Genomic DNA, 23,873 nt, shown 5'->3' on the forward strand with positions numbered 1-23,873 from the left:
TTGTGGTTTCTGACAATCAATAATTTTATGTAGCAGTTGCAAGATATGCACTAATTGTTTGCCAAAAATAATTCATGCATCTAATGTTCACGCGGAAATTGTTTGAATATTGCAATTGTTCGTGCATAAATTACTTGCAAGTTCAAAATATTATTAATTCGAAATAGGTTTAGATAACTTATATTAATTTCAAATTTCAGTAAATCGGTTTTTTTTATATAAATAGTTTTACACTCATATATTTTATGGAGAAAGTTGGTGAATATCAATAAGGAGGTATATAGTTTGTATGTTTACAATTGAAAATTATATGCAATACCACAAAGATAATCAATTTTTATACAGTTAGTATTAGTATTATAATAATAATATTGCATAACTCGCATTAGTAGTTGGATTTTTGTGTCCATTAGATAATTCAAGTTCGATAACGATAATAGTTATCGATAAGATTTTAAAACGTGTTTGCAATAAGCAACGATAAATTTCACACTAAATTAAATAGGTGTTAATGATATCTAATGTAATATTGTCACTTACGTATAAATTACAAAATATACTACATGATTTATTTATTTATTGTTATTTTTGATAATCTAAAATATTATTATTATTTTAACATTTTCGAATTATTATTTTTTTACAAACAATTAAAGCGCGAACAACTGTCGTATACAAATAATAAATTTTTCTTCAAACAACGGTTGAGCGGACTATTTTCGGTGAATAATTTATGTGAAATTATAATAAGAAAATAGTTTATGATAACAATAGGTTTGGAAAATATAGAGTATAATGATTATTTAAAAATTATACTATAATTATATAATAATAATCTATTAATTTTTTATGATTTATGATTTATGATTTATGCATATTATATTAATAAAGTCTACTATCTACCTCAACATTGTAACAAAAATTATATTGTTATATAAATTTTTAAAATTACATTTAAACAAAAAAATAAAAAGGCAGGCAAGTTAGTGCTGTACATTAGGTGTCGAGAGGGTCACTGTTATATAATAGATGTGTTAAATTTAAATTCAATGATATCATATATTGTGTATTTTGTAAAAGAAGAACGATATTGTCGATACTGAGTGAATTAAGTTTTGACAACATATTAAATCCTCGAGTATATTTCCTGATATGATACTTTTGAATTAGCTAATACAGTCATTTATTTTACTTTTAGTATTTTCATGAATAATGTGTTCATATTATAATAAAATAATTAACATTGCTATTTATCGTTTAAATAAGTTATTTCGTTCAAATTTGAACTTAAAATGTCTATAAAAAATAATTGCCTGTATATATTTTTCAAATTATAATATGGTTTTAGGGTTTTAGTATAGTATACCTACTTATGAAGAATCTTTTATTAAAATTTTAAAACTCAGAAATAAAAAGAAAATTTTTCATGAATTTTTAATTATAAAAAAATACATGTTTTTGGGATTTTGATGAATTTTACTATAAAAAATATCATGGCGAGAGATTTTCGATATTTTTAAATTAAGAAATAAACAGCTTATAAGGAGCTTTGTATTGAAATTTCAAACATTTATATCAGTGAATACTTTTTAGCTGGAATTTCTAGAAAAAAAAAATTGAAAAATAAAAATTCTCATACCTATATAGTTTACAATTAACACTCAAAAATAGTTGAAATATTTTGAAAATTATACCATACATAAAAAATGAAATTATAAATATTTTGTGAAAGTTTCTATTATTATTCGTTTTTGAAATATAATAATAAATAAATAAATCGATTTAGGTAGTCTAAAAATGGTTATTTATGTTTTTCTTTAAATTTTGATTGTTTTTTATGATAATTTTATGTTTAAATACAAACAAGACCCAATTTTCTGTCTAAAACACCCCTAAAAGTTGAATATCGAATTATTTTATCGATTACTTATTGTGTATAAACACACAAACAAAAATATACTCATTGTAAATCAATACATTCATCGCTCAACTCGGAATCTAATGCGAATAAATGTGTGCAATAAGTACATTTTATATGATTACAAAAAAAATATATATAAATCTACTGTAAGTAATCTAAATAATTTCAACTCCTTCTGTCAAAAATGAGATACTTAACGATAATCGACGCTCCACTCTATTGACGTTCAATCGTGATTTCTATACCACATAATATACTGAATACTCGTATACCTATGTACTGCGCAGTTCACCAGTTTTACTCTAACACTACCCAATTACCTACCGTCTACCTATATAAGTTAAAGTATATATTACTACCTACTGAGTTGGTCACACGCGTGACATGTAGTTTAAATAAAAGTATGTAATGTATAATTAATATTATATATACTATCATTTTATCATATATAATTATACGGTTATATCACCCGAATCGTTTTCAGAGTTTAGGTTCGCATAAATATTTTATTTGAAAATGGGAAATAATTTATTTTTTAAGGATATATTATTAAGCATTACATTAATCACCTCGTGCGTTTTCAATACATCATCACAACAAGTGATAAGGAATCTTGGCTTGAACGAAGGTACGTCAGTATTTATTTTATATTAATATTGATAATTTTTAAACATTTGTGTATTTGTACTAAACAGGCATAACAAATTAGGCAAATAAAGATTCGATATAACTAGTGATTGTATATTTTTTGAGAACCGTATGTATTTTGAATATAATTACATTGTTAAGATAACAAAATCTTTAATATTATATACAAAAATATGTAACCTACTCAACGTAGTAAGTGTTAATAGTTAATATCTGACTGAACTGACAACTGCATAGATACAAAAATTATAAATAACTTATATTTTAAAATTAAATTTAAATACTGTTATTGTTATGCATCTAGATACTTTCATATTATTGATTGTTGTTAGATTCAGAGGATTAAATGAACAATTATAATAAAAAAGTATATTTATTTAGACTGCACTTGTGAGCAAACCACTAAAGGAATTAATAATTATAAATTTAATGTTGTTTTTAAAATAAATAAATATTGCAGTTATAAACAAAAATAATAATTTGATGAGTAGTACGTCATACATTTTTAAGTACATAAAAATTATATTATTTATAAGTATTTAAATTGATCATTTGACATTGAACAGTAATTAGAAAAAAACCGGTTTTATATAAAAAATTGATATATTTTAACATAAAATAAAATTCATAATATACAAATACTTTTCTTATCTATTATTATTTATTATACATATAAATTATAATATTATAATGTAGCAAGAAGATAAAATAATAAAATATACTTTACGTTTATATTTAATGGTTAACCTACCAGTTACCTACAGCATCGCAACTATCAGTTGATGGCGAATGCGCAACAAATATAACCATCCCTATATTGTTAACACTTAACAGTAAACATAATAATATATTTCAATATTATTAAAATGTACCTACCTATAAAAAAGTGCTTAAATTTTTAGCTAAGATTATGTTGTATTAATAATCAAGTAATAATGATATAAACCATAGATATTTAAAAAATAAAATAAGAAAACAGTAGCATGTATTTTTACTATATTGAATTTATTTTTCTTTATTTGCATGTACAAATATATAACGTATACCTAGTGTTTATCTATGAAGCGTAAAAAGGATAAAATAAAAATGGTTAAGGGGAGAAATACATATTATGCATATTTCTTTATTAAACATGTTAATGAACCATTAATATAGTTGTTAAATACATAATACTTGCACGATAAGCTTGGATGAAAAAAGTCATTCATTAAAGTATTAAATACATTCACGAATTCAAGTTAAATAAAAAATTTAAAAAAAAATGCAATAATTTGTCTTATCTTTTAGAAAACAAATAGTAAATTATTGATTTATATCTAATGTTTTCAGCTAAAATATATATTTAATTTAGGTGATATATGTCGTAAAGATCCAAGATCTAATAAAGATTTTGTATGTACTTATGCAAGAGACTGTGAAGCTTTAAAAGAAAGTATTATAACTCGGAACTATCTTGATATTTGTAAATTCATTGGTTTAGAACCTATAGTTTGTTGTCCGGAAAAGGCTAATGAACAGTTAAGTGAAATTCCAGAAACTAAAAATGAAAATCCAACATCTGCCGATGAAAGTAAGAACACCTATCATCAAAAATTTATGATACGTATATTGTAATGTTATATTTTCCTATAAACTTTAAATACTGGTTAGAAATTATTGCTATATTCTTTGAAATTTTATAATTATACGAAGATTAATGATTTCAGTTCTAACTGATTTTGGGTATTTGCTAAAAAATACACTTATTAAAATAAATGTTACCAATTGAATAATTTTTAGAATGCAATCAATATTTCCAATTAATTCCTCAAACGTTTGGAATTGCAGCTGTTGGTGGTACATCGGTTAAAGAAAAAGAGTTCCCCCACATGGTAATAATGAATTATACATTTAATCGAATCAAAGATAGGTACTATTAATTTTGTACTATAATTGATTGTTGTAACTGTACAGGCACTAATAGGATATGGTGAAACTACAGAATATGGAGACGATTGGAGATGCGGAGGTTCGCTGATTAGCGAAAGGTGGATATTAACAGCGGCGCATTGTAGACAAATTGGGTAAATATTATAATAAAAATTGGATGCTAATATTATGAAATATATGAATATTGTGCTTGTTATTTTAAAAATATACGTACATTTTTAAAGTGTTTCGAGTATGGCTCGTTGGGTTCGACTCGGAGTTATAGACAGAGTCGTTAATGAAGACAGTATAGTTCAACCAAAAGACTATCAAATAGTGCAACATGTAATACATCCTGATTACAAACCACCTTCGCGATACAACGATATAGCTCTATTCCGATTAGAAAGGGACGTAGAATTTTCGGATGCAGTGCGACCGATTTGTCTCAACTCAGACCAGTCCGTTGTACCATTAAAACAGATACTAACTGGTTGGGGAAGAACTTCAACAGGTTGGTTTAAAATAATTATCTAAAATAGTCGGTATAACTTATGCTATACTTGACTTAAATCTAAAATTGTTATGTTACTATGTTTTAGCTGGGCCAGTAAGTGACAATTTGTTAAAAGTAGAATTGGACATTTATCCGATAAACCAGTGCAACAAAACTTATTTTTCAAATAATGATCCAACATTACAATTCGGCATATTACCTGACAGTATGATATGCGCGGGTTCATTTGATGGTGAAAAAGACAGTTGTTTGGTACGAACTGTGAAATTTATAATACATTAAATAAAAGTACAAAGTTGAATTATATTAAAATTATTATAGGGTGATTCGGGAGGCCCGCTTCAATTAGAACATCAATACTACGAGAAAATGTATACTCAATACGGAATTACATCGTTTGGAAGATTTTGTGCCGACAAGGATACTCCCGGCATTTATACTAAAGTAGCTAATTACATTTCATGGATTGAAAAAATAGCATTTTTAAACAACTGAAGATATTTCATAATATATTTAAATGAAATAAAAGAGTTGATAATTATATTTTTTATTTTGTAATATTTATATCCTTCTCTGCAAATTTCTTTTATTATTTTTAAAACGGAATGCCTTTTACAGGCGTAAGTTCAACTTTTATCCATCTATTTTGATAATTTTAAAAATTCACTTACCTTCCTATCTAATATTTTCAATCATCTGTTTGAACTTCTATAGTAGTTAGATTTAAAACTTGCCAATTTGGTCATCCACAGATCTAATAAAGATTATTTCTAAACCACTTAATGTTCTAATTTTTTAAGTGAGCGTCTTATACCTATAGTTATATGTATAACTTGGTTGTAACTTATAATTATATACATTTTATTTTCCCATGAATAATGTGTTTATTTTATATTTTGTGATAACAAGTATAGGTAGTCATGCACCATAATGTTTCATTAAATTCAAAATTAAATCAACAATTACTTATTTAGTGTACCTACATTTAAGCTGGGCCTAAACGCATAATATTTTTTAACATAACAAAAAATATAATACATATTGAATTATCAATGCTGGATGGTAATTCCCACTCCGCACATATATTTAATGAATATTGCGTAACTATTCTATATGTCTATATACCTATACGTAATATCGATCATTACGATATCGACACTACTTAATACATTGTATATAGTAGAACTAATATTATAAAAGTTATAAACAATTTTTGTTTTTTTTTTTTATAATATATTCTTGGGTATCATACGAAATCTCTCGTCATTTATATCACAGTAGTCTGTTAACAATGTTTAGATGTACCTATAAATATTTTATTTTTTAAAAATGAAAAATATTCATTTATTGAAAATTATATTATGTAACATTATATTAATTGTTTTTTACGTTTTCAACACATCATCACAACTAGTTGTAAAAAATCTTGGCTTGGACAAAGGTACGTTGATTTACTTAAAGTATTAATGAATGCATTTACTATTTTATATACTAGTAGAAATTTTACAAAATACAATTCATCATTACTGGCTATTAATTATTAAGATTTTGATAATAGTGAATAGATTAAATTAAAATAAATAGTAACTAACTTAATTTCTTTTATGTAGTCGATATGTTCCTTCTCATTTTTAATAAGTTCTATTTTTAGGAATATTCAACCTACTTATTGTAATTTAGGGCATTACTGCAGTACCTACAGTTTATAAAATATATTGTATTTTATATTTACTACATTAACTGTATAGCTTTATTTACCTTATTATCATAATAATGAATGTATTTTGTATCATAAATCTAATGACCAATGTCCAGCTATTATTTAAATAATAATAATATTAATAAAAAAATATTTATAGGGGTTATATTTAGACCGTACTGCACATCTTTATTCTATATACAAGCCAAAATAATTACATAGTACCTTTTTAATAAATTATAAAATTATTAAGTAATTTAAATTATAAAAACTATTTTGAAATATTTTATTTAATAAATTTTAAGAAATGTTTAGTTGTGCATTGAATATATATACACGAAACTGTGAAATTAGGTATTTAATTTAATAACCGGATACAAAGAACCCTAAACCTACTGACCATAATCAATTTGAAGAACGTTTTTTTCTCTAAGAACACCTAAGAAGTATCTTACTAGTTTTATTTAAGTATATTTTTCGTGTTTTTACACTAACCTTTAATATAATATTATATAACATAATTGTGTATTTAAATTGTGCAGTGTTGAATAGTTCTAAATTTTATTGGTATCTAGCAATTAACTATTCATATATTTTTGTACTTAAATAAAGTGATTAATATTCAGATTATTTTTTAATTAGCATAGAACTTTAGTAAGTATTATTAGTGCTAAATAAGTTCTAAATATAAGATAATTTAAAGGGAACAGAGATGCAGCAGAAACTGAAATTCAAAGCTTATATCGAGATAAAAGAAATTTTAATATAAAAAAAAAACCGTTGTAATTATTAAGAAATAAATCTTGTATGACATTTTCAAGCATTGCAAATTAATATTTTGTGATGCACAAATCGACAATTTCAAATGTTTATAAATATCGCAATAAGAACCAACGTACTATCATCATAATAATATATTAAACGTATTCACATTTTCTCTCATACTTTTTTCAAAAATTATAAAAGTTTGCTGATAAAATGTTTCGGTTTCACATTATGAAACATTGAAATATTTAAATAATATGGATAAGTTATAATACGTATTTTGTATTTTACCTGTACAGTGTTAGTGTGCAATAAATTATTAATATAAATGTATAACAAGTATAACAACTAAAGGTATAATATATGCAACAAGAATTTTAATTAAAATAAAAAAAAAATACAAAGTTTTCTTAGTAAACTGCTTAGGTTTTATTTATGTTAAGCCGGTTTTTTTGTAATTTCCCACTTACATCTTAGAATTTTAATGTATTGATCATTGAGAAGGTAACTGTCGTGAATAATATGTAAAATTTTAATTAAAATATATATCATTATTCATTACGTTCACGAAAAGACGATTCCGAAAGAAGGGGACTGGTGGGTCAACATATTTTTTCATAAGTATAGTTTATCTTAAATTATATTTATATTCTATATTAGTATTAGCACTATACTGTCATAATAAATTCGATAGATTAAGTTAATTTTTCAATTTTTTCTTGGATCTATTACATGCTATCGATGTGAATCGATGTGATTAAGTACTGATTTCTAGCGTATGACTGTTTGCTACATTAAGTAGTAGCCCATAAAAATCAAATTTAGTTCAAAACACAAAAATGTATGATATCAAAAAAGCTTTTATTTTGTACATGTCAACTATAGGTACAATTGAAAAAAAAAATGTTAAATTACTACATAAATAAAACTAAATATAACATACTAAATAAAATTACTATTTTGAGGTGGAAGGCGTATAAAACATTAATAGGTTTAAATGATGGTTATGCTTTTTATTGCTTTCGATAAACACTATCTCAAAGATCTGACGAAACCCAATTATATTAGACGTTTTTAAATACATATGTATAATGTATATCTTCTAACGCTATGATAAAATAAAAATTGCATATATTATGCGGTTTTTTTAATATTAGTTGAATACATTTGTAATGGAACCAGACATTTTTGCCCATATTAACCGGTGACTATACATTAGGCGGAATCCACTTTACAGTTAATACATAATATATTACAATATTTTTTAAACTGTATTTTCATTTATTAATTTTCCAAATCTAATAATTAAAAAATTATTTTTACTTTATACCTTCAATAATTTTATAAACTTAGTTTTTATTTTAAAAAGAAGATTTATAGCGATTCAATTTTAAAGTTAATGCGACCCAAAAATGAGTATCACCCACCAGTTGAAGACCACTGCTATATTATGTGACACGTGAAGACGACGACGAATGCGCAAAAATAATGGCTACCGGCGGTGGCATGACTCGACCGCCGGAATTTCCAAGGTGTATAGACGTATAGTAGGTACAGAATACAGATAGTCAACGAACCGCCACACAGGCAGGGCCAGATTAAGGAAAAATGCGCCTCGAGGCAATGGTTTTACCTGTGCCACTTAACACTAAAATTTTATTGTAATCTGGCCAATAATCTATGACGTTTATAATCACATATTATAAAAAAAAAATGGACCTACCTATATATTATTATGCAGTATACAAATATCAAAATAGCTATTATAATATAAGAAATATACAATATACATTACCTATTTAGTCATATCACTTATGGAATAAGCAAGTTATACCAATATGAAATTCATAAATTATAACTACATTTATTTGTGTTTAATTTTAATAATTTATTTAAAAAATCAACGCGTAAACAATTTTTTTTCATCAAAATTATTAACTAAACTTATAGAAATAACAAATTTTAAATTATATTCAACATATTATTCTCATTTTTTAATAAAGCTAAAGCATTTAATCGATTACTGAGAGTGGTAAGATCTACATCTTAAATAGTTTTTTACTTTTTTAAGAACTGAAAATGATCTCTCATCCGAAAAATTTGTTATTGCAGCTGAGAGATATATTCTAAAAACTATACATAAATTATTGAACAACAACTTATCAAAATTATTATTCTTTATAAATACATCTATGTAGTACTGAGTGGTTATAAGTATTCTTAAATTCTATCTCCTTTAATGTAAGGATTACAAAATGGTTTTGAATTCGTCTGTTAAACGGATCTGAGCAACCGTACACGACTTATTGGAGTATCTCGAGGTGATTTACGACTCACGCATACAGGCAATTATGCATGCACTGTAGTTCAACTAAAAAAAAAATGTAAGGTCACTAATTTAATACATTCGCGTATCTTCCGTAACTCAACATTGTTTTCTTCGCCTCTTTTTCACGGGCAAATGGATAATAACACTTTTTTACATTATTCGTCAAAATCGTATTTTTCAAATATACTCTATAAATGTGTATGTATAATGTTTCGTTGTATTGCTACGCAGCTTTGTTCGTTTCCAGGAGATTTATTTTTGAGTTTTAAATCAGTATGTCAATCATGTTATTAGGGTACACTAAAAATTAATATTTTAGTTCAACTATTAGTGAAAGATCAAAAACCATGTCTTAGAAATTATCTCACTAAAACTTTATTATTAGTGTATTATAGAGTTTTAAAATCTAAAATGTAGATAAACTTATTAGAATGGGTATCTACAGTACTAAAATATTATCATATCATTGTATAATATTTTATTTAAAAGCAATTTTAATTTATTTTTTTCTTTTAAAGAATTTTAAAATGAAATTTCAGTGAAACTTTAGAATTTTGTATTTTAAAGAAGGATTTTCAAATAACTGTTTGACAGTTTACGATTAAACTTAAAGTTAACAAACTAAACTTTATCTACTCATTTGGTAAATCAATGGTCATTTAATTTGTAACGAACAATACTGTATCAGTATTATAGGTATTAATGTATTTTAAAATTTTCTATCTGTATAGGAAACAATAATACAAGTAGGTAATATTGGAATGTTTCTAATTTCTACGATTGTTATTAAACTATTGATACTGTGAAACATGATATTATTTTAAGAAAATCCGTCATATTACCTTTGAATAAACATTTTTATTAAAATTAAACCTTCGACTACTGAAATAAAGGTAAATTAAGTACCAGAAATAGTTTCTTAAATGGGTACCTACTAGATTCAATTTTCTAAAGGTGGCGCCAGACAAAAAAAAACACAAGTTCTTGTTACTTGTCTTGTTTAATTTAAAAATGTTTGTATTTTTTTTTTAGGTGAGATATGTCGAAAAGGCCAAAGACCAGAACAGGATTATGTATGCATGAGTGCAAACAGTTGCAAAGCCGCCTTACAGGAAAGTATTAGAACTAGTAATTATCTTGATATATGTAATTTCGATGGTCTACACCCAATAGTTTGCTGTCCGATAATGACTAACGGACCGTTAATTGCAGAAAATAATAAAGACAATTCAATAACTGTCGATAAAAGTACGAACATTCAGTTTCAATACAAATTATTACTTATTGTTTATATCTATATGGCTGAATTCATATTATACGTTGCCGTAAATATCTGAAATCGGTTAAAAATAGTTGATTACTGATTTTTTATAGATATTGTATTTATAATTGTTTATTATAAAACAGTAGTATAACCTAGTGGTATATAAGTAGGTACCTATTTTATAGGTAAATCATTTTAATAAGTATATAATATATTCACTCGAGTAATTTAATTTATAGCTATAATCAAACAATGGCATAAATAAAAACAATTACAAAAATATGGCAAATTGTTTTTTGATATAAATTTTAAAAATAACCTTCTATGAATAACATTAATTTCTTATGTACAATAATACAATTAATTAAATGAAATATAATTGACCAAGTGTAACACTAACCATCATATTAATCAAAGTCAAATAAAAATATTGTAAAAAAAATTATTGTGATTTTTTTTAATCACCTAAAATTTTTTTTATAAATTATATAAATAATTTAATGATTATATTGTTAATATGTGGAGGTATTACAATTAACAGCATACAATTTTAGTTTTATGTGTGCATTTCTAATTCAAAATATTATTTTTTTGTAATACATATAAATTTATTTTATGTTTATTTCAACAGTGACAAAGAACAAATCCTTAAATATTGGATAATAATTTTTCGGCCATATAGTGATAAATCTTCCCAAGAATTTCCGTAAAATAAAAATAATTATATAAATATTTGTTGTATTGTCCAGATATATTAATAAAAAAGTTAAAAAAAAAAGTTAAAAAAAGTTAAAAAAAAAAAGTTAAATAAAAATATATAAATAAAATAAAAAATGTATTCGTGAAAATAAATTGTTGTTTTTATATGTAAAAATATAAAAAAAATTTTAATTACAATTCATGTTTAATTTTTTATTTAATTCTATACTTTATTACTTATTATGAATTGTTAATAACGGTTAATGCTTGAATATTTTTGATTCTTTATAAAATATCAAAAAAATAATAAAAGGTGTAAACTCCGAATACTCTGTACACAATAGGTATATTTGATATCTAATAACCGTTTGATTTTTATATACCATAGAACTCATTAGTTGTGATATTGTCCGATATTGGCATACCTATTATATGATTGAGTATTATAATTTACTATAAAAATGTTTTAATTAATATTTAATTTAAGTTTTCTTCATTTTGAGTCGTTGAACAAACTATCAAAGGAAGAGAAGCTGTTGAAAGCTTATACTTTACATTTAATTTCAAACACTTTTAAATATCATAAAAACAAAAACATTTTTATTTTTGTTTGGAATACATTTAAAAATCGTAAATAACTAGCTTTTCCTATTTAATCTTACTTTTAAGACTAAACTGGATGTTTACTACAACGTAAACATAAATTTGTTCTTATCAATTAAAACAAATGCTATCAATTTAATTATTTACAGAATGTAATGAATATTTCAAATTATCGAATAGAGTACAATCTGAAACTGTGTCGAATATTCAGTCTGCAAATGATGGTCCGTATTCAGCTGTGGGTGGTACACCAGTTAACATAAAACAGTTTCCACACATGGTAATCTTAAATAATATATTTCGTCAAAATCAAGATAGTTATAAATGTAAGGAATTATTTATTATTTTCATTGTGTGATTATAGGCACTAATAGGGTTTGGTGAAACTACAGAAGATAGTGAGGATTGGAGATGTGGTGGCTCGCTGATCAGCGAAAGGTGGATATTAACTGCAGCGCACTGTCAACAAACGAATTCTGGGTAAATACTAAAATTAAATTAAACACTAGTTAAAAAGTATACAAAAAATGAATGTTGTACGTTATCATAGAACTATATTTCTTTTAATTTTAAGGAGTATGGCTCGTTGGGCTCGCCTCGGAGTAGTAGACAGAGTCATTAATGAAGACAGTATAGTTCAACCAAAAGACTATCGAATAGTGCAACATGTAATACATCCTAATTACAAACCACCTTCGCTTTACAACGACATAGCTCTATTCCGTTTGGAAAGAGACGTAGAATTTTCTGACACAGTGCGACCAATTTGTCTCAACTCGGATCCGTCTTTAACTCCATTAAAACAGATACTAACTGGTTGGGGAAGAATTTCTACGGGTTAGTTTATATGATAAATACAAAAAAAAGAAGAAAACCAATATTACAGTAATTTCTTGTTATTACAATTTTTCAGCTGGACCACTTAGTAATAATTTGTTAAAAGTGGATTTGGATATTTTCTCAACAAAACAGTGCAATGAAAGTTATTTTTCAAATAATAATCCAAAATTACAATTTGGTATATTACCCGATAGCATGATGTGTGCGGGTTCATTTGATGGTGAAAAAGACAGTTGTTCGGTACGAACTGTAAAAGTTATAATGCATTGTATAAAAGTAAATAGTTAAATAATATTAAAATTATTATAGGGTGATTCGGGAGGTCCACTTCAATTAGAACATGACAACTTCACTGGAATGTATACACAATACGGAATTACATCTTTTGGGAAATTTTATGGTGACAAGAATACACCTGGAGTTTATACAAGAGTAGCCAAATACATATCTTGGATCGAAAAAATAGTGTTTTCAAATAATTGAAGATATTTAATAATACCTAGTTAATCAAATTAAAAAGATTATTTCTTCTTTTTATTTCATAAAAATCTCATATTGCACTGTAGACTAGCTCAGAACTCTTCATAATGGTATCGTTCTTCAGAAAATTTTTACTAAAACAATTATTAATTGTTTGGATAGTAATATAGAATTTGAACTTTTTTTTTTTGATCACCAAATGTCTATCTGATGTTTTCTATGACTTCGTGGAAATCAATAGTTTTTGACCAATTTTCAACACATTTGGCACACATAATATTGTGATCCACCACCAGATCAATTTTCACCTTGAAATTCAACCCTTTAATGTTGGATCACACAAGAATTACATTTTGTCTCTTGGAATACAGACAATCTTATATATTTATATATATATTATTAATATATTATATTGTTTTGCTATTAGTTATAGAAAACAAAATAAATATTATTGATTATTATTAAGTATAATTATTATTATATTATATGTTATGTAAATAGATTATAGGTTTTATAAAAAAAAAATAGTCCAAACTTACATTTTGGCATACTACCAGTTAGTAAAATATGAGCGAGATTGTTTAATAGAGAAAATGATAGCTATTTTAAAATTACTTACCTACCTACTTCAAATTTTTAATATTTTTTTTAAAAAATAAATTAATTGAATAATATTAAAATTACCTATTATAGCGTGATTCAGAATGTTCACTTCAATTAGAACATGTCAACTATAGAGATCTTTAGTATGTATACAAATACGTGATTACATCATTTTGAAGTGAAAAATGTTTGAAATGTTGAATGAACAAATTTCTACTTTAAGAAAAGTATGTACTTATGCCAACAATTACTCCTTTAATAGCGTATATCTATAAAAGTCCAAGTATTTAAGAAATTATTATTTTTAAGTATTCTTAAAATAGTTAAAAATTTCAAAAACAAAAATTTTAATAAATACATGTATTACATGTTTCAAGCAGGATAAAAAAAATTGTGTATACATGATGAATAAGTGGCGTCACTAAAAGATACCACATGACGTATAAAATAAATCGTGTATTATTAATCTATCGTATAAGTAAGTAGGTTGATTCAAATTCTACTATAAACTAATTAATGTTCGAATGTAATTTTCAACTATCAAGTGTACTGCGCAGCACCGCTATAACATTGACCACTCACCACCACTATCTATAGGGCTATATAAAGTATAAACTAAAGCTACAACCTATAATGTATTTTAGTATAGCATCACCCATACTGTAAAAATACAGCGGGAATACTGACCACAGTTTCAATAACAGTAATATATAATTAATTTTATTTACTAGCATAATATCATACAAATCGTCGTTTATATATATATCGGAATCGTTTTCAGAGGTTAAGTATAAATATTTTATATTAAGTATGGGATATAAAATAATTTTTAAAGTTAAGCTATTTAGCATACCATTAATCGCCTTATGCATTATCAACACATCATCACAACGAGTGATAAAAAATCTTGGCTTGAACGAAGGTACGTCAATATATTTTATAAAAATTGATAAATATTATACACTTAAAAAAATTTTGATAATTGTATATTTTCCTCATATCTGCTGAAACATATTATTTAATATGTAGTGGTATTAAATAAAATATAACTTTGTATTTCAAAATCGTTGTTTTTAATAGTTCAGACTGTTCAGAGTTTCAGACTTTTTAACCCGTTTATATTAACTTATTCAAATATTTCAGAACTTTAATCTTTATTTTTTTAATTTTTAATTTTTTTAAAACTTTAATTAAATAATAAATGTCAAAAATTAAATAATTTACAGAATGTTTTCAATATTACAAATTGATGAAATATAGATTTTTGCCTAACGTATATGGCGGTACAGCGGCCAAATATAAAGAATTTCCACATATGGTAACGTTGAATCATCTCTTTTAAAAACAGTTGTAAAGATACTTACAATTGTATGCTATATTATTGAATTTCATAACTGTATTAGTATAGGCACTAATAGGATATGACGGCACTACAGAATATGGAGATGATTGGAGATGCGGAGGTTCGTTGATTATCGAAAGGTGGATATTGACTGCAGCACACTGTGAACAAAGCTCTGGGTAAATAGTATAATAAAAATTAAATACCAATTTAGAATTAATTAGTAGCTTGAATTGAATATTGTGTGTTTTCTGTTTGTTTTGTATTTATCGTGGAAATATGTTTTTTTTTAATTTTTAGAAATATGGCTCGTTGTGCTCGCCTCGGAGTTATAGTCAGAGTCGTTAATAAAGCCAGTATAGTTAAGCCAAAGGACTATTGAATAGTGCAACATGTAATACATCCTGATTACAAACCACCTTCGCTATACAACGATATAGCTCTATTCCGATTAGAAAGGGACGTACCTAGTATTTACTGATGCAGTTCAACCAATTTGTCTCAACACAGATCTGTCTGCTACACCATTAAAGCAAATAGCTACTGGTTGGGGAAGAACTGAAACCGGTTGATTTATATTATCACTAATAAAAGCCAGTAGTCATTGTTGTATAATAGGTAAATATTATCAATATAATTTTTCAGCCGGACCAGTTAGCGAAAATTTACTAAAAGTAGATTTGGATATTTACCCGATAAAGCAGTGTAATAAAAGTTATTTTTCAAATAACAATCCAAAATTACAATATATGGCATATTACCTGACAGCATAAAATGTGCGGGTTCATTTAATGGTGAAAAAGACAGCTGTTCGATACGAACTGTGAAAGTTGTAATGCTTTGTATAAAAGTAGGTAAATAATTAAATAGTATTAATCTTTTATTATAGGGTGATTCGGGTGGCCCACTTCAATTAAATCATATGAACTATTCCAAAATGTATACGCAATACGGAATTACGTCATTTGGGAAATTTTGTGGTGACAAGGATAAACCTGGAATTTATACTAGAGTAGCTAAATACATTTCATGGATTGAAGAAATAGCATTTTCAAATGTTAACTGAAGATACTTCATACAGTTTAATGGAATAAAAGAGTTGATAAATATATTTTAGATTCGGAACGAAATGATGAATGTATTGTTTTACAATGATGTGTGTGTTTTTTTTGTGTCTGTGTACAGCATAATGTCGAAATAATGCTTCAATTTAAATCAGGAGATGTTTCCGGTAGCAAATTGAATATCCTTGCAGGTGCATTATAGAGGTCAAAAGTAAAAACTTCCCATTAGTTTTTAAGAAAATCGGGAAAAACTGAAAAAAGTGAAAGAAACCGGGAATTTTAAAGCAAAAACAGTTTTCGACATAGTCGATTTTTTTATATAGTTGTAACTCAAAAACAAATCTCTGTATATATTTGAATTTAATTTTTCACCAAATTTTTATAATAGTGTTATCTTTGTACAGTAAAATTTTCAAAATGTTTTTGATTTTTTTGAGCTATTTATAAACAACTGAAATTTTCAATTTTTTCAAGTATTTTTTTTTTTTTTTTTGAAACGTCGATAAAAAATGTTGGATACCCAAAAGTACTTGAAAATTGAATACAAGATATCTTTTAAGTCGTTATAATCCTTAGTCACAATTTTTTTTTATAAGTTATTTAAGTTCAAATTTGTACGAAATATGTCAAAACTACGAAAATTTACAAGTAATTTTGTAGTTGAAAATTTTTTCTTCAAGTTTTTACTGAAACTAGTAAAACAATACTCAACGAAAATGGTTGGAACTTGGCTTATTATGAGAGAATAATGTAATGATTGCAACATTCAAAAAAGTTATTGAAGTGCCCACACACATTTAGTGAATTGTAAGTTACTAATTAATATTAAAACTAAATGTTAAAATTAACAAAAATTAACATATTTAGTTACAATTTGTAACGCATCGAAGGTTCATTTTGAGATAGCTCTTGTACATAACCGTACTCGTATACCACATAATATTGTTTACCATAATTTGAAGTCGTTAAATTTTTATATTATTTTTGACGATTGTTTGCCTGGTATATAATAAACTTTACACTTCTGATGCACAAAAAAAAATATACAAATATTATACTTGCTGATTATTGTTTAAGTAATATATTTTATGCATAGGTTTAGGTTAGGTATAGATAGAGATATACCAATAAAATTTTGCATTTTCACATTGCGCATTTATATTATAATTGCTGTGCTCTCAGCAGTGGTGTGAGTTCAGTTAGGTCAGGGCAAGCAAGATACAGCGCTACATGCTCATTTGAAGAGGAAAAAAAGAAATTTATTTAATTTATAATTTCAATTGACAGTATGTAATATATTAATAAAAGTTTTTTTTATTTTATTTTGTATTAGAACATATATTCATATTAGAAATTAGAATTTTATATTTAATATTTTGTTATTTAGATATGCAATATATTTACAGAAGCACCTGAGATTTCGAATATTTCGATTGATTATCCAGTTCGTAACATTATACAGTAGGCATATCTTGGTGCGATTAGACGTGATGACAATGATTTTATGCAACAGTTTGAAGTGTTTCATTGAACGACAATAAAATAATTTTATATTTTTAAAAACGGATTTTTTGATACTAAACAATTAGTAAACAGTCAATAACTAAGGGTTTTTTTTTAGCTTACTAAGTTTCAAATAATTAAATACCACCACACATTAGTAAACAATTACCGTTTCGAACGCTTACCACTATTTACTGCAGCACTGAACAATACTAAATAGTAAATACGTAGGTAGGTATTACCTAGTATAAGATAATTTTGTATATTTTATATTATAGAATATTGAATAATTGTAATATATTTGCAATGATACATATAATATTATAAATTCAGATGTATGTTATTAATTCAGCCTTAGAAAGAAATAGACTTTTGTTAAATTTTAACAAATTTAACTTAGGAACTTAAATTTTCATTCCATGAATATATAAAATAAATGAAATGATGTATCAAAACATGATAAAACTTACGAGAATAATGAATATTTAATGATAATTTTTTAAACCTGTTTTATACTCACACTTTTATGTTATATTATAAGTAATCCTAATTTATTTTAAAATGTGTATTATTTTTAAATTATAATTAAAATACATAAATAATTGAACTACAGTTTGGCTACACCTGAATTGTGCATAAGTCATAGCCCTTAAGGATATACAAGTAGAAAAGTGTATCTATTATATTCAATATCGTTATAAAAATGTCATTATTTCACTGACACTTCGATACCGAACTCGTATCATATTATACTACACATTAATTATTATTTATTGACCGAAGCAATAGGTATTTTCTTTATCTCAAAAATAATAACCTGTTTGGCTCGAGTTAAGTACTTAATGTTATGTTAAATTTTTAACCTTGGTAATGTTCATATTTTCATGTAAACATAATACACATAAATATAAATATCCTTTTCATTATTTAGAATGTGGTGGGATAAAAAACCAAACTGCTTATTCGTATTATCATTTATCATAGTCACATCAGTTCGTTACAATATCAACAATAATACAAAAAAATGTATTTTAAAATTAAATATTGCTCATACTTTAAAACTTTATTAGCTTTAATAGTATGTATATTAATTTCTGGAAAAAAGGCAAATATACTTAATTTGTATGAAGGTGAGTTTAAAATATTGATAAGTTATTAAGTTTTAATAGTACATTATTATTAAACATTCTTATTCATTCATTTGTATTAAAATTAACAATAAACTATTAAATTATAAATTTAGTGGTTGGATATTGAAAGAGGGATTAGCCCCAAATAGAAGTATTAATTGATGATAATTGATAAAGCAATATTATTTTAGTACTATTATTATAGAAGGTACCTATTAAATAATTTAAAACAATGATAAATAAACACATCTTAATCGTTGTATAATTGCCCATTAAAATTCAGTTAAGATTTTTTTTTAAACATAAAATTTGGTCCTATATTTTATACTTAAATGTTATATATATTTAAGTTTTACAACGTAATTGTGTAAATTTAAATAATGGAAATTCAACTTTTCGAAAAATGACATATTATGTTTTATACTTCATATAGTATTAAGTCATATATATACGTATAATAAATCTATGTATTTAATGTTTATATTTTTATATTCTATAGGTGATATATGTAAAATAGGTAAGGATAATTCTAAAAATCATATCTGCAGACAACCAGAAAATTGTACATCGTTAGAACAGGACATACGAAGTCAGAATTTCCCACAGGTATGTTCATTTATAAAAAACAAGCCTATAGTCTGCTGTTCACCCACAATAATAGTCAACATAACAAATTATAAGCCAGCCTTAAACACCACTAATGCTTCATCGTCATATTCTGCCACTGAAAGTACGTATGGTTCAAAATTCGTATACTAAGACGCAGCTTTTAATAAACTATGATCTACTCTCGTAACCACTGTGCAGTGTGTCGCCAATATTCGGAACTGGTGTACATAACCGTTGACACATCTACGTCCAACGAAGGGACGCCGTCGAAAATTCTTAATTGTTATAACGTATTGACATTGATCATTGGGGGCTCCAAAGCCAAGCCGAAGGAATTTCCGCACATGGTATGATAATTATATTGGTCCGCAAATGTTTAAAATTAAAAAGAAAAAAATCTTATTGACCAATTGAAACACTGCCTCCTGCAGGCACTATTAGGTTATGGGTCCAACAAGGAAAAGTCGTGGAGCTGCGGAGGTTCGTTGATAAGCAACAGGTGGATCATGAGTGCAGCACACTGCAACAAAAATGCTGGGTGAGTACCAACAGTACCGTGTACAATATTTACATGTAAAAAGATTTCAAATACCTAAAAACATTTGTCAAAACATCTATTTATAAAGACGTATGGTGAGCTGGGCACGTTTGGGCGATTTGAACATTTATTCGGATCCTGACGACGCCAGCCCGGTCGACTACGAAATCGTGGAACGCGTTATACACCCTGACTATAATCCTACTTACGTGTACAATGATATAGCACTGTTCCGTTTGGGAGAGGAAGTTAAGTTTTCAGCTTACGTGCGACCCGTATGCCTAAACACGGCCCAAACGTTTCGCTTTAATAAGGCCACAGCTATCGGCTGGGGTCGGACCTCGACCAGTAAGTATTGCCTAATTTTATACTATACATCATTCTACCAGTATAGTGGATTGAGATTTCAGATTTTTTTGGTGAGTTTTATAAGTACCACCATAGGCGTAACTTGGACTCTTTTCACATGGGAGCAAAATTAATTTTTGTAGCAAATGAACACAATATTAGGTACTAGTGTACTATGCGCCTCAGAACAGCCTGCGATTAGCTATGATATTATATTAAAGTTGGTGGGGGCAATGTCCCCACTAATTTTTGGTCGTGGCGGCAGTTGTCCCCATTCGCCCCTGCCAAGTTACGCCTATGAGTACCACCATATAAAAATGTCTATGCAAGTTCATCAGATTTATAGAATTAGACGCAGCTATTAGTTATAATATCTCTAGTATAATGTCTATGATTAATATATTTTTCAAACCTTCCACTCATGAACAAAGTCCCTAAAATAGACATTCAGTTCATAGATAAATGTCTACTTTAGAACCAGTATGTTTAATCAATATTTAACATTTTAACAAAGCCACATCTGGACTCATGACACTAACTTCAATGTGGTAGCATAGCTAAAGTTCTACAATCTCTACTACATGGTCGGATTTGACGGATATTTTCCTGCGGAATCTCAAACTGTTGCTATATAATTACGTTATGTCGTCATGTGATAACATCGAACTTTCAATCGCTAAATGATCTGTGCAGGTGGACCAATTAGTCCCGACCTGTTAAAAGTGGATCTATCTCCTATATCAATTAACAGTTGTAAGTATAGTTATCCTCAGAGTTCCAACCCGAGAATAAACCTAGGAATAATCGAAGATAGCATGATATGCGCAGGTGACATTAGAGATGGAAACGACACGTGTACGGTGAGAAAACAATAATAACATCAGTGGTCGATTGATAAAGGGTTTTCCCTATAAACTTATAATAGTTGAAATAATTTAAGTACAATGTATGGATTTTACCGTAGGGCGATTCTGGCGGTCCACTGCAAGTAAAACACCCCAATTACCCGTGTATGCAAACGCAAATCGGTATAACATCGTTCGGAAAATACTGCGGTAATAAGAACACACCCGGTGTCTATACCAGAGTGTCCTATTATGTTCCGTGGATCGAAAAAATTGTTTGGCCAAAAAGTTGAATGGAAGCAAAACTCACCAAACACAATAAACGAATTTTTAAATAAAAATTCAATAATTGTATCTGATACATTGTAGTCAATAATCATGCCCTTGTATTCGTAATAATATTATTTTTTATACTTAGATTAGATTAAATTAAAAATACACTATTATTTATTACAGTTTATTTATCATTTTTTTACGCTATAAAAGAATAAAGATAAATTATACATTTAAACCGGATTATTGCAAATTCACGATTAATAGTGATAAGTTATGATAAATTTTAATACAAACGGAATTAAATTATATTATATACAGTATTATAATTTATATTTATATAGTATAGAATGTTACTTAAATTAGCACTCTTTAATTCCCATAGATTTTATTAGATCCTGTCGTTCCTGTGGATTTAGATATCCTTACTCCTGTTGAATTTCTAATAGGAAGCACACTACACGAATTTTCCGAAACTAATATTGAAAATATGCTAGCTAATAAATTGTCTCAGTGGCAAAAAGTGCAGCAACTCATACAACACGTTAAAATTTGATAATCGATATAACTAGGAATAATATTAATGTCAACTATATAGGAATGAAACAAATAGAACAAAAAACTAAAAATCAACTATTCTAACCGACATTCTGGTGTTAATAAATGATACGAATTTTGCCTCAACTTAAGTGTCTGATTATTAAGCATAATTACAATTTTTTATCCAAGACTTGACGATGTTGTAAGAACTTGACATCAATAGGTATATATTGCATTACTGCATAGTACATACCTACCAATAATTTGGAATCCAAAAGATGCGATGTCCGACCATGTGCCACTTTCTGATAGATTAGGTGATTTTATGTAGTACGCTAGTACTTGTTAAGTACATTTTTTTATATTGTTGTTATCACTATTAATTATATTTAATTTTACGTATACCGAATATGGTCACGTTGATACACATAGGTTAAATGTAATATTAAATCTGTTGTCCAAAATATATAAGCACTTACTAACCATCAACTTTTTAACTATACATAGATAATTATTTCCTGTTATCGTTATCACGACGTATTTTTCAATAACTATTTATTTTATACTTAATAGTTTATACATGGCATTGTATTTTTCATTCATATTTTTCAAATCATATTATGCAACCTTTATGGCTTTATGTAAAGTTTTTATTATTATCATCAAATGAGTGCCATTTATAAAATTGATTATATACAATTTTATATTCAATGGCGTATACAGAGATAGGTTCTAAAATACTTACCTCCCCTATTAAAAACCTCTTCCTGCTACAAAAAAAAACCTTATTTTTACCTTAAATCCACAGTATATTAAGTAATTACAAACATATTATCATTTTGATATTTTAAGCTACGCTTTAACCATTGATTATCTAAAAATTATAATCATGTATGGGATACTTGCACCGCTTGTAATGGGTTGGAACTATTTTCAATAAGAATGATAATCAAAAATAATATTGCCTAAAGGTGGTTTGACATGAATAAAATTATATTATTTACTAATGAATTATAGTTATTTTAATTAATAATTATTAATAAAATGTAGTATTAGGTACGTTGCACTTTACGTGACAAAGTCGGCTAGATTTTTTGCATTTACACCGGTTGGTCTAACAGAATTCAAGTATAACTATGATAACTTTGGTCACCTAAATATAAGACAATTTTCTTGCCACTTCTCTTAGAGAAATTTATGCTGGTTGTAGATACCTCATAAACTAAGATAAACATATCTTTACATGTATAGTGAATTTTTTCCGACTGTCCAATTGCACTCGTATATCCGTTCCTAAATTAGATAAGTATCTAGGTACCATAAGTCATAGTATTAAACGAATAAAATATGTAGGTATAGGTAATCGCCACGTATGAATTCCTCGTAATATAAATGTACGTAGTGC

The 23,873-nt window shown here is 26.5% G+C and overlaps 1 protein-coding gene and 1 pseudogene across 1 annotated transcript; both read left to right on the top strand.

Moving 5' to 3' along the window:
• The first annotated feature begins 2,061 nt into the window (after window positions 1-2,061).
• Window positions 2,062-22,166, top strand: LOC114130764 (uncharacterized). Its single transcript, XM_050200132.1, has 21 exons — window positions 2,062-2,549; window positions 3,921-4,139; window positions 4,349-4,440; window positions 4,523-4,632; window positions 4,723-4,991; window positions 5,080-5,246; window positions 5,316-5,486; window positions 6,324-6,435; window positions 10,820-11,035; window positions 12,503-12,633; window positions 12,718-12,833; window positions 12,928-13,190; window positions 13,267-13,433; window positions 13,503-13,673; window positions 19,204-19,315; window positions 19,815-20,045; window positions 20,123-20,271; window positions 20,356-20,462; window positions 20,551-20,810; window positions 21,504-21,670; window positions 21,775-22,166. Exons 1-21 carry the CDS (start codon window positions 2,438-2,440, stop codon window positions 21,946-21,948), a joined length of 3,516 nt encoding a protein of 1,171 aa, XP_050056089.1. The 5' UTR covers window positions 2,062-2,437; the 3' UTR covers window positions 21,949-22,166.
• On the top strand, window positions 13,792-16,748 carry LOC114130808 (serine protease snake-like; annotated as a pseudogene).
• Window positions 22,167-23,873: the final 1,707 nt, after the last annotated feature.

This window comes from Aphis gossypii, chromosome 2 (assembly GCF_020184175.1).
Source record: "Aphis gossypii isolate Hap1 chromosome 2, ASM2018417v2, whole genome shotgun sequence".
In the NCBI taxonomy this organism is placed as follows: domain Eukaryota; kingdom Metazoa; phylum Arthropoda; class Insecta; order Hemiptera; family Aphididae; genus Aphis; species Aphis gossypii.

Excerpts from the sequence above, each read along its gene's own strand:
- LOC114130764 (XM_050200132.1), top strand. The coding sequence starts at position 2,438 with ATGGGAAATAATTTATTTTTTAAGGATATATTATTAAGCATTACATTA. Across the intron at positions 12,634-12,717 it reads TAAAACAGTTTCCACACATG|GCACTAATAGGGTTTGGTGA; the intron begins GTAATCTTAAAT and ends GTGTGATTATAG. Across the intron at positions 12,834-12,927 it reads TGTCAACAAACGAATTCTGG|GAGTATGGCTCGTTGGGCTC; the intron begins GTAAATACTAAA and ends TTTAATTTTAAG.